Source organism: Thalassophryne amazonica, chromosome 7, assembly GCF_902500255.1.
Source record: "Thalassophryne amazonica chromosome 7, fThaAma1.1, whole genome shotgun sequence".
Lineage (NCBI taxonomy): Eukaryota > Metazoa > Chordata > Actinopteri > Batrachoidiformes > Batrachoididae > Thalassophryne > Thalassophryne amazonica.
In genome coordinates this window covers 65,834,792-65,847,511 of record NC_047109.1, presented here as the reverse complement: position 1 = coordinate 65,847,511, position 12,720 = coordinate 65,834,792, and the positions used below count along the sequence as shown (strand labels likewise).

The following is a 12,720-nucleotide window of genomic DNA, read 5'->3' as shown; positions in this document are numbered from 1 at the left end:
ACTTGATGGTTGACTGACCACAGGCAGACGTTGATGAAGTGGACCAGCTTCCTGACACTAAACTGGCCTGATTTTATTGGGTTGTGAATTCACTTTCAGGTTTATTGTCTTGCTCAAGGACAGCTCACCACACAGGAGGAGTCAGAGATTGATTTACCAGTGTTTTTATTCATGGCTAGCCTGTTCAATCAAACCCCTTTTTTCTCCTTCAGATGTCCTGGTGACCACTCGCAAGCAAAACCCACCAGCAGATTCAGCGTATGGTCAGTGAACATCTCTTCTTTTTATTGACCTGAATTAACTTGTGACCACTGAGCACCAACAGACTAGAAACTAGCTGAGCCCAGGCTCTCATCTAATTCTTATTACAATAACAGAAACAACCCATGCAGCTAGTTTGTATGAAGTTTTCACATTTTGGATGTTATTGCTGTCATTTTGACTATGCTAATATTAACCAAAGTTATTTTGTTTTCTCTTCTAAAGACGTTTGGCTAAACTACAGCTTTGTAATCAACTGATTGCACTTCTGGCTTTGGATATGAACAATTGTTGTTCATATCTCTGATCTCGGCAGTGATGTTGGTGAGAAAAGATGATGATATATGATGATTAAACTCAAAACTAAGTTCCACACTGATAAGAGACAGAGAGTCAGTGGGCAAAGCATCAAACTTAAGCTAGTTTGCTCATTGCAAATGTATCAGGAAAAAAGGTGACAAAAGACAAGCTGAAGCAACAATAAGCTTGAATAATTAATCAAAAAAGTTCAAGACACTTTAATTTTATTTAAGGAAATACAGTGGACCTGTATATTATAGACAACATCCAGTGACTCAGCAAGAGATCTTGGCATTTGTTAACATAATCTGCATTTGTAGAAACTACATTTACAGAACTGCTCTATATCAGCAGTATAGTATTTTTTAAATATATTCATATTTTTTTTCTGGAAGAAGAACAAATAAGTCCTGTATAGGCCATGAGACCCATTGGTGTAAGTTGTTATATCCAGAAATTGCAGCATAAAGTGTATGGGTCCACGACTCCCCCTGGTAAAAATTCCAATCTCTGTACATCAGAGGACTAAAATCAGCAGATAACAATGAGAATGGCTAATGTATAGAGTTAGTCATGGTGGCTACAAAACAAAGTATCTCGTATTCATATTTTTCATCAGATTCAGTGGCTTGTAACATTGATCAACATAAATCCAAACAAATCAATAACAGTCATACATCCACAAATGATACAGATAGGTGAAGAAGTAAAAGAGCATACAGGCCATGATAATGTTGGAGCCAAATATACGATATAATTTCTATAAACATTGATTAAAGGGCAATCATTTCCTTTGATACTTATTGTACAAATCAATCTGATGATGCTGTAAGCCACCTTGGGATAGGTTTCCAAGTCATACCTGTTTTTTGTTGTTGTTGTTGTTGTTGTTTTTTACATCTTCTGGTATAGTGTATGCAGAGTAAGAGCTCTAAAAAAAATCATGTTGCCTGGTTTTGCTGTCATGAAGGTGGACAAAAAAAACAAAAATTGCATTCAGGTGCAGTCATGTTAACTAAAACACAGAAGGAAACAATTGTCTGTGTTCCAATCTTTTTTCTTTTAGTTCTTGAGTTCATGATGAATTTCCTGTTGGATAATTCTTTTTCTCCTTTGTTCAATTTCCCAACATGATTACACTGCTCTGAAAGTGAAACAGTTGATTTTTGCACTGTACTAGGATGAACCGAAACCAGTGGGCCTAAGGGGAGGTGGGAATAAGAGTTGGAGCTTTTTTGTGTAAGTGTTGCCGTTGTATAGTTCTGAAAATATTTGCCAGTAAAGTGCCTGGCATGCAAATTATATGTTTTGATCTCAACCGAACGAAATGGTCGCTTAAATGAAAAATCTGAATAAATGAGTTGATGCTTCCAGATGTACTGGAACAAAGTTACACAAATAACATGCCATCATACTCTGAAATTGCTGCAAAGTTGCACAGATCCCCGCTTTATTGGTGGGCAAACACAAAGTTGATCTGAGTAATCATCCAATCGTCTGATGATTTTTGTTGTGATGGGAGTGGCTTTTCAAGATAGACAGAACCTCATTCCACGGGATGTGAAGGCTCACCGAGTGCTTTTGTGAGTCTGCAAATTTATGTCAGTGTTGTCACATTATGTCCGTAACAGTCAGTATGTCCCAACACAGATGACCGACTGTCAGACATATCTGGCTCATATGATAACTAATGCTCCAAAATCCCACCACTGAAGCACCAAATGAGGAGATGACTTATTGTAATACAACATTTACTTCTTGATTAGAGGCACATAGAATTGTCAGATGTTTCCATGAGGAGTGAGATCACTTTTTTACAGCAGAAATGCAGAGTACACGTGAAGGTTTTTTTTTCTTCAATAATCTCTACATCCAGTCGCACTTCTCGTTGCATGACAATATATCTGCCGCTGCACAGTGACTACTGTCAATCACTTGTTGGTAAGAAACTACCAAGGCACATATTTGCTTCTTATTTTTATACACACTGACAGGCAAAAAAAACTATCTTTGTGATAGTTAAACAAGTCCTTAGAGACGCACATAAGCTCAGGACACTTGTTTTTTTACTGTTACTTACCCTTCATCAAACTATATGTATGCAGTTAAATGTCCAAAATGTAAATATTTCTATGTTGGCTACGTGAACCGTTACAAATTTACTGTGGCGGAGAAATGGTCAATGCCACCTCTCCCTCTCTTTCAGTTAGCTTAAATATTAAAGCCTTTGTCTGAAACAGCAGCAGCATCACTCTTTTGACAGGCCACAAGCTCTGCAGGCTGGTCCGCCTAATGCCCTGTATCAAGAAGGATCATCATCCTTGTCACGTCTCATTACTCCCCCTCAGCGACACTGTGCAGCTTCTAGCATGGCCAGAATGGAAACAGAAATGCCTCCAGACTGGCCAGCTTTTAGATAAGATTGAAGTGGTGGTATCATGACAGTTTTCTAACAGTGTAAAAATTAAAACGTGGTTGTGGGTTTTGTTTTATTTTTTGCGATAAGGTTTGCATTGAGCCGCAGTGTAGTATCTCTTCAAATTTGGGGGTGTTTTTAAACTCGTCCAAATGGAGTTCCATTGCCACAGTGGCAGTTCGTCAAAAACGGTGATTAATATCAGCACTGAACCTATCATGTCGAGATATGTCGGCCATTATGGCTCCGCAGAGGAATTGATCTTGCTTCGCCATTTCTTTGACAGAACAGAGACCACTTGGTCTGCCAGAGGCTTTGTCAGACACCTCGACACTGCCTTGCTCGTGTGTAAAGCCTCACCGCCGGATGAATTACCACTCAGTCAGTGGAAAGACTTGATGAGCAAACCTACTGCTTAATCCTACAGGGCACTTACCCCTCTCATGCCTCACTGCTCCATTTGAAGTTCTCAACCCAGTCAAATTCTGTCTCTGTTGTTTTCAACTTCTGTAGGTCCCCCCCCCCCCCCCCCCCCCCCCACAGAATCACACAAAAAGCCTTTTAAGTCATTGCACTCAAGATCAGTTAGTAGCTTTCCCAGATAATAAAACGCTCCATATGCTAAACAAAGCTGTTACCACACATGGGGGTTCTGCTCCCAATTCAAAAACACACCAAAGGCAAGGACGTTTTCTTTCTTCTCCTTTTCTGTCACCCAAAGAATCATGACAAACAGAAGGACAAGCATGAGACAAATGGCCACCTGCATATGTAATCAAATATTTAACTTTCTCAACCCAGAAGAGAATAAACATTCTGGGTGTAGCTGCACACTCAGAATAACACAATTGTGATAAACCAAACTAATAATAATGTCCTGGGGCTATTGTCCAGTGGTTCCAGAGCTTAACCCCCCAAGTGTACAGTTTTAATTTTCCTGGCGCAGATGGCAAACTGACGGGGCACCTCATTTAGACTGAATGCTGTCAACTGGCACGCAGTGAGAGGAAGAATGAGTGCTCTGCAGAATGTTAACATCATAGTTGGCTTATGAGCACAATAGTTTAAGCTAGTAGCGGTATGATCCACACAGCACCTCAAGGACAGCAAAGAGTTAATAATACAATAAGCGTGAATGAGCATTGTCTTCAAAATAAATATGTTGGACAATGCCCAGTATGTTTTGTAGCAAGTGCTTAAAAGGATTCCAAATGTGGTCATCATATTATTTGCTGGTTTCCCCCAAGGTGGCTGTGAAATGACTCAATTGAGGTAGTAGAAAAAGCTGTGATGAAATCCATTATTGTTAGCCAGCCACCGCCACTTATCACCATTTATCTGTGAAAAAACTGAGCACCAGTGCAGAGGTGTTTTAACAGTGGTTGTAGCTGATCAGCTTTTGAGGGGTTTGCTTAGTTTGGTAAGGGTCCTGACAGACAATGTACTTGTTTTGTAGTCAGCAAATTATAAAAGTTTGAAAACTAGGCATTTGCCCAATTGGTAATGCTATTGCACTCAAATACACAAACAGTTTTTTCCAGAAAGGTTTTTGAACAAACCACACATAAGCCCAATTCAGAGGTGGTTCATTTTATATGGGGAAGTGGGGGAAAGTAATTATTACCACAGTTCCTTAGTTTTTGTTTGTTTGTTTATTTTTCTTGAATCCCATCCAAATGCGCCAATGTACTTTTACTAAGTGCATGTTCAGGGCTCCTTTTAACCTTCTATAAAATGATCTGTATAAATTACCTCAGGTTATATTAATCCTGAAGTAATAAGTAATGTGACTAATATTCTCTGGAAAAGGAGTTGCCTCTCTTAAAACTTTCTACTTTCTATTTTACTACATACTTTATATTTAACTTGGACACAAATTTCTTTGGCATACACTTGTGGTCAGACAATTACATACACTCATCTTGGGCATGAATGTCATGGTAATTTTGGGCTGTTAATGATGTCCTTGAACTGTTCTTTTGTAAACATGGAATGATTGTGCAGCATCATGAATGACTTTAAAAACAAGAATTGGTTGCACAATTTTTAATTTATTTTGGATCTTTTCTCATCCAGACAAGATCAAAATTACACATAGAAGCTCAAATATATACATACATTCATTTAAATCTTTTAATAAATGGTGCTGAAGGTTCTACAGTGTCTTTTAATGTGACACCGTCTAAGACTAGATCATGATTGGCTACAACTGGTAGTATCTCTTTCCAGTAGTGAAAAGGATGTGTTTGACAGCACTCACTGGACTGACTAATACTCAGAACAATGGGAAGGTCTAAGGAATTCCGAGAAGTCTAACAAGGAGAATTTTTTTGTCCCAGTCACACTGTGATCAACAAAACATATGAGGAACTGATTCTATAATTTGCGTTCATTTTTGTCTGAAAAAAGTCCTTTTACTATTCACAAAATGTGTTCCTTGTCAGCTGATGTCTGCCAAGTTCATCAGAAAGTTTTGTGCATGTTCAAAACTTTGAACGGAGATCAAGTGGAAAACTTTCTTGTTACTTGCACATTTGTTTGCCACTTTGTCCTCTGCATGTCATTAATTTTTCCTGCGGCTGTCTGACGGTTCATTCTGGCATTCTGATTGGTCAGAAGACCTCAACAACTGGAGAAAGGACCGACACAGTAAGCACAGCTGCTGTACATGTCTTGAAGAAATAGACAGTGCTGTATGTGTGTGTCTCCTTCTGTCTCTCCCACTCTCTCTCTGTGTCATACTCTCGCTCTCTCTCTGTCTCCCTCTCAGCAAGGAGATGCAGTGGAGTTCAAGTGAGGAAACATGACATCATGCTTTTAGATTGCTAAACTCTGCTCAAATACAGCATATTTTTCTATAAACTGGGAAAATACTTCTTCTCAGCATAGAACTCCATCGAAATGCGACATCATCTGTCCATTAGCGCCCCAACTCCACATGATACTGAAGAATTTACCAATGAACAAAATATTAAAGTATGTAACAAATCCTTTTGCTCTGTCTGTCAGAATGTGACTTGACCTGTAGATTTTAACAAGTCGGGAAGGTCTCTTGGAGCCATTTCTAAACAACGACAACGGCAAGATCATCAGTTCAAACAATTGTACATAAGTACAAATTAGTCAGATGTGTCACCACTTTGCCAAGGTCTGGAAGAAGACCCAAACTGTCACCCTCAGATGATTGGCTAGGATGTTCAGAAACAACCCAGGAACCACGAAGGTTCAGGGTTACCATGAACTGGAAACTGCTGGAACACCACTAGTGTCACTGTGAGAGGGTTCCAATCAAAAAAGAAGCCCGTACTCCAAAATCAACACCTTTAAGCTAGACTGAAATTTTTAGCTGCCCACATGGACAAGGTTATGGTCAGATGAGACAAAAGCCACCTTGACACTTGCAGGAATGTGATCCCTGCACAATCACGCAATCCTGCATAACAGTGCGCAAACACCTCATAAACTGTTGTAAACTGTGCGTGACTGTGCACGGCTACGTCAGTGGGCAAAATTTTCAAAATTTCTGGCACACATAAATTTGCAATTCGCGTGAACTAGTCGTGAACATTGCGCAACCTATTCAAAAACACTGCATGTAATTGCGCGCAGGCCACCAAATCTGAAATTAGATTATGAAGAGATGTTACATCTATAATAAACATAACAGATATATTATCTAACTCATAAGAAGGTATGAAAATGCAACTGTTTTACCAATTCATTATGATATATACTCAACAAAAATATAAACGCAACACTTTTGGTTTTGCTCCCATTTTGTATGAGATGAACTCAAAGATCTAAAACTTTTTCCACATACACAATATCACCATTTCCCTCAAATATTGTTCACAAACCAGTCGAAATCTGTGATAGTGAGCACTTCTCCTTTGCTGACATAATCCATCCCACCTCACAGGTGTGCCATATCAAGATGCTGATTAGACACCATGATTAGCGCACAGGTGTGCCTTAGACTGCCCACAATAAAAGGCCACTCTGAAAGGTGCAGTTTTGTTTTATTGGGGGGGATACCAGTCAGTATCTGGTGTGACCACCATTTGCCTCATGCAGTGCAACACATCTCCTTCGCATCATCCGTGAAGAGAACACCTCTCCAACATGCCAAATGCCAGTGAATGTGAGCATTTGCCCACTCAAGTCGGTTACGACGACGAACTGGAGTCAGGTCGAGACCCCGATGAGGAGGACGAGCATGCAGATGAGCTTCCCTGAGACGGTTTCTGACAGTTTGTGCAGAAATTCTTTGGTTATGCAAACCGATTGTTTCAGCAGCTGTCCGAGTGGCTGGTCTCAGACGATCTTGGAGGTGAACATGCTGGATGTGGAGGTCCTGGGCTGGTGTGGTTACACGTGGTCTGCGGTTGCGAGGCTGGTTGGATGTACTGCCAAATTCTCTGAAACGCCTTTGGAGACGGCTTATGGTAGAGAAATGAACATTCAATACACGAGCAACAGCTCTGGTTGACATTCCTGCTGTCAGCATGCCAATTGCACGCTCCCTCAAATCTTGCGACATCTGTGGCATTGTGCTGTGTGATAAAACTGCACCTTTCAGAGTGGCCTTTTATTGTGGGCAGTCTAAGGCACACCTGTGCACTAATCATGGTGTCTAATCAGCATCTTGATATGGCACACTTGTGAGGTGGGATGGATTATCTCAGCAAAGGAAAGTGCTCACTATCACAGATTTAGACTGGTTTGTGAACAATATTTGAGGGAAATGGTGATATTGTGTATGTGGAAAAAGTTTTAGATCTTTGAGTTCATCTCATACAAAATGGGAGCAAAACCAAAATTATTACCTTTGAGACAAGACAAGCCTGAGGCAACCTGCAGCTGTAGATAATTTCTCTGTGATTCTGGGAGCGATGACAAAATGGTTTTATCAGCCTGGTTCTGGAAGCAAATGCATCATTGGCTACGAAATGATATGACACAGGCTTTATTTTATATAGCGTGGCATCAAGTGGGACAAAGCAGTACGCATTGGCACAACCAATTGCAGTGCAGGGATCAAATTCATGCAGGTGTCAAGTACAAAGAAATGTGTACTCACCAAACGTGCCGCAAGACAATATGAAGTTTTAAAAAAGTAGATCCTTCCGTATAAGACAAGAAAAAGGTGCATATGCAAACTGACGTAAATCCACAAATTACAGTTGGTGCGCGCAATGCATGCTGGGATAGGGTCTTTTCCCTGACGTCTCGGCAGCGTCCCGGATGTGATGACAGTTTTGCGGAGGGCTAAATTTTAGCTTTAAATTTGTCATTTTTAAACTAAGATTTCTCCGTTGAATGACAGATCTGGGCTTGCAGATTTACTTTACTACATTCAGAAGGATCTTATGTGTAAATATAAGTCAATTTTTGGTCCAAAGATCTGACTGCATTTATTTCAATGCAGGTCTACTTTAACCAAACCCCCCACTACTATTTAACCAAATAGTAGTGGGGGTGTATATTTGAGCCTGTATGTATAATTTTGACCCTGTATGGATTATAGAAGATCCAAAATAAATTCAGTTATTCCATCCTGACAAAAGAACAGTTCGGGGACATCATTAACAGCCCAAAATTTCCATGTCCTTCCCCATGATGAGTCTATGTAAACCTCCAACCACAACTGTACTTGCAATATTCTCATTTTATGCATTAGTTTGCAGTGGGTGTAGCTGAACCCAGTAACTTGGATGCAAACATTGGTAGCAGGAGATGTAGTGGTATTAAACTGGCTCAGTCAAAGGATGTCAGCTTTTCCAAAAGTCAGATCATAATATTTCTGCCACAATCAACAGTCAAGTGCTAATTGGGTGAATGAGAAGCCCTAGATGGGCAACTCCAGTTCAGCCATAATGTGCCATGGACTATGCAAACAGCAGCGCTGCCAAATGCTCAAAATCACACAGTCTCTGTTGTATCACTCACTGCTCATCCCAAACTGTTTCTGTAGGCTATTAGAATCACCAAAGGATGGCCCTGTTTCACCTTAACACCCATGATTTTGGAGTGGGCTGTCCAACAAGGTCTTATGTATGTGGGTAGGTGGTCTTATGCATAAGAGTATTGTGTGGGCCGCTGAAGAGGAGGTACTGCTGGCCCACCACCACAAGATGGCGCCCTGCTTGAAGTGCGGGCTTCAAGCACGAGAGGGCGTCGGAGCGACCGGGAGTGACAGCTGTCACTCATCATCCGTACCAGCTGTCACTCATCCACTACACATCACCACCACCATAAAGGCCGTACTGCAACTCCACCTCCCCGCCGAGAAATCAGCTACCATTCAGGTAATTTCTCTGCTGTATTTAACGCTGACTTATAGTCTGAACTTCTTTGCAGCCGTTTTCCTGTGGTGTTGCCTTATCTGTGGGATTGGCGTTTGGTGTGATCAGCGACGGCTTCGCTTCACACCCCAACCAGATAAGTGGTTAGACAGGAGCTGCACGAGTGTGTGATTGGAGGTGGAGGTGCTCCCTCCTAACTAAACACTGACTGTGGGATTACTGAGTGTGCGAACTCACACTCATCAGTACTGTCTCTGTTCTCTGCCAGCAGTACCGGGTCTGACTGCTGAAGACAGTGGCCACCTGGGGCGCAGGGCTTGGCGGCTCCGGTGTTCTTCAGATCCGTTGGTGGTGGAAGCTGTGTGGGATCCGGCTCTTCTCTTGCCAGACGTCTTCTATCGTCGAGCCTGCCCACACGTCACCTTGTGTATAATTGACATTCCACCATATTGTTATTGTCTGTACTTCGTTGTGCGATTCACAACATTAAATTGTTACTTTTTGGCTTATCCATTGTCCATTCATTCACGCCCCCTGTTGTTGGTCCGTGTCACGACACTTTCACAACAAAGAGGTCTTCCTAGTTCTTAACTTTTGAAATATAACTGACAATGACTTGCACAACATCTGTCTAAACCCAGACCTGCAGAAATCCATTTAAAAAGCAAATTGAGGCACAATTGAAAAGTAATCCCGTCCAGAATGGCCTGAAACTAAACATACCTGATTGAAAATACAGTGCACCTGAACCAGAATGACAAAAGTAGATACTAAAAGAGCAGAAAGAGACTGTCCAGCATTGTTGTTTAGTCTCAAGTTTAGGTAACACTGGAGAAAAAATGCAAATAATCTCTTGTGAAGATTATTTTAAAAGGACTGCAACTTGATCAACAGTACACACATCATCTTTCCACAGGAGTATATGCATGGTAATTCTGTGAAATAAAGTTACAGATTCGTGCAGGTATAGGGAATGTGAATAGTAAGTGGATTAAGTGTTGAGCAAGTGTAAGTTGTGACACTCAGTACATTCTTAAAAACTCATGTTGTCATCCAGATCGCTGACGATTTTTAGTCTCTGTTACAAAAACATGCACATTCAAGCATTCTGCCCTGTGGTTCTGACATTGTGTGCACTCTGATCCTTGGATTCAACTAAACATCCAAGACACGCAACAACACAGACATCTGACCAGGATCTATGGAGACAGACTAATGTGTTTTTTTGTTTGGCTTTGCTTTGTTTTAGTAATATGACTCATGTTTTACTCTGTAAATAAAAAAAACAGCCATACGCATAAACACTGGGGAAAAACTTAATGAAGCAAAATTTTGTAAATCCATGATAAAGAGAAAGTTTTTTGTATAACATAAAGACGCATCTTTGTAGGGTCATGTATTGAGCTGCAAATCTATAAACTAATCTAATTGTCTTAATCTGAAAAGTATGTTCACCCTTTGTTAATAAGAGACAAAATTTTGTAATATTTAATTTATATTTCTTGGAGGGGAGATAAGCCACATTTATACATACAGTAGTGTTCAGAATAATAGTAGTGCTATGTGACTTTTTAGTCACATAGCACTACTGAAGCCCAACACTTAACCACTAGACCATCACCTCCCAATAATACAGTATATAAATATTCTTGGATTTGCACAGTACCGTGCACCTAAATTTACAGTAGTGTTCAGAATAATAGTAGTGCTATGTGACTAAAAAGATTAATCCACGTTTTGAGTATATTTCTTATTGTTACATGGGAAAAAAGGTACCAGTAGATTCAGTAGATTCTCACAAATTCAACAAGACCAAGCATTCATGATATGCACACTCTTAAGGCTATGAAATTGGTCTGTTAGTAAAAAAAAAAGTAGAAAAGGGGGTGTTCACAATAATACTAGTGTGGCATTCAGTCAGTGAGTTCGTCAGTTTTGTGGAACAAACAGGTGTGAATCAGGTGTCCCCTATTTAAGGATGAAACCAGCACCTGTTGAACATGCTTTTCTCTTTGAAAGCCTGTTGAAAATGGGACGTTCAAGACATTGTTCAGAAGAAGAGTGTAGTTTGATTAAAAAGCTGATTGGAGAGGGGAAAAAAAATATAGGTGCAAAAAATTATAGGCTGTTCATCTACAATGATCTTCAATGCTTTAAAATGGACAAAAAAAAAACAGACGCGTGGAAGACAACGGTAAACAACCATCAAAATGGATAGAAGAATAACCAGAATGGCAAAGGCTCACCCATTGATCAGCTCCAAGATGATCAAAGAGAGTCTGGAGTTACTTGTAAATGCTGTGACAGTTAGAAGATGCCTGTGTGAAGCTAATTTATGTGCAAGCATCCCCCGCAAAGTCCCTCTGTTAAATAAAAGAAGAGGTTACAATTTGCGAAAGAACACATCAACTGGCCTAAAGAGAAATGGAGGAATATTTTGTGGACTGTTGAGAGTAAAATTGTTCTATTGGGTCCAAGGGCCGCAGACAGTTTGTGAGACGACCACCAAACTCAAACAGTGAAGCATGGTGGTGCAAGCATCATGATATGGGAATGTTTCTCCTACTATAGTGTTGGGCCTATATATCGCATACTAGGTATCATGGATCAGTTTGGATATGTCAAAATACTTGAAGAGGTCATGTTGCCTTATGCTGAAGAGGACATGCCCTTGAAATGGGTGTTTCAACGAGACGATGACCCCAAGCACATTAGTAAATGAGCAAAATCTTGTTCCAAACCAACAAATGTTTGGAGTGGCCTGCCCAATACCCGGACCTAAATCCAATTGAGAACTTGTGGGGTGACATCAAAAAGCTGTTTCTGAAGCAAAACCAAGAAATGTGAATGAATTGTGGAATGTTGTTAAAGAATCTTGGAGTGGAATAACAGCTGAAATGTGCCACAAGTTGGTTGATTCCATGCCTCGCAGATGTGAAGAAATCATGAAAAACTGTGGTTATACAACTAAATACTTTAGTGATTCACAGGATTGCTAAAAAAGCAGTTTGAACATAATAGTTTTGAGTTTGTAGCGTCAACAGCAGATGCTACTATTATTGTGAACACCCCCTTTTCTACTTTTTTTTTTTACTAATAGCCCAATTTCATAGCCTTAAGAGTGTGCATATCATGAATGCTTGGTCTTGTTGGATTTCTGAGAATCTACTGAATCTACTGGTACCTTGTTTTCCATGTAACAGTAAGAAATATACTCAAAACCTGGATTAATCTTTTTAGTCACATAGCACTACTATTATTCTGAACACTACTGTAAATTTAGGTGCACAGTACTGTGCAAATCCAAGAATATTTATATACTGTATTATTGGGAGGTGATGGTCTAGTGGTTAAGTGTTGGGCTTCAGACCAGAGGATCCTCGGTTCAAATCCCAGCCTGACCAAAAAAATCACTAAGGGCCCTTGGGCAAGGTCCTT

General features: G+C 40.3%; 1 protein-coding gene across 1 annotated transcript in view; it reads left to right on the top strand.

Annotated features, from left to right (window-relative positions):
* Positions 1-12,720, top strand: part of sema6e (sema domain, transmembrane domain (TM), and cytoplasmic domain, (semaphorin) 6E) — a 197,817-nt gene that overhangs the window by 147,069 nt on the left and 38,028 nt on the right. Inside the window, 1 exon segment of the mRNA XM_034174361.1 lies at positions 213-263. Coding sequence (XP_034030252.1) covers positions 213-263 — 51 coding nt within the window.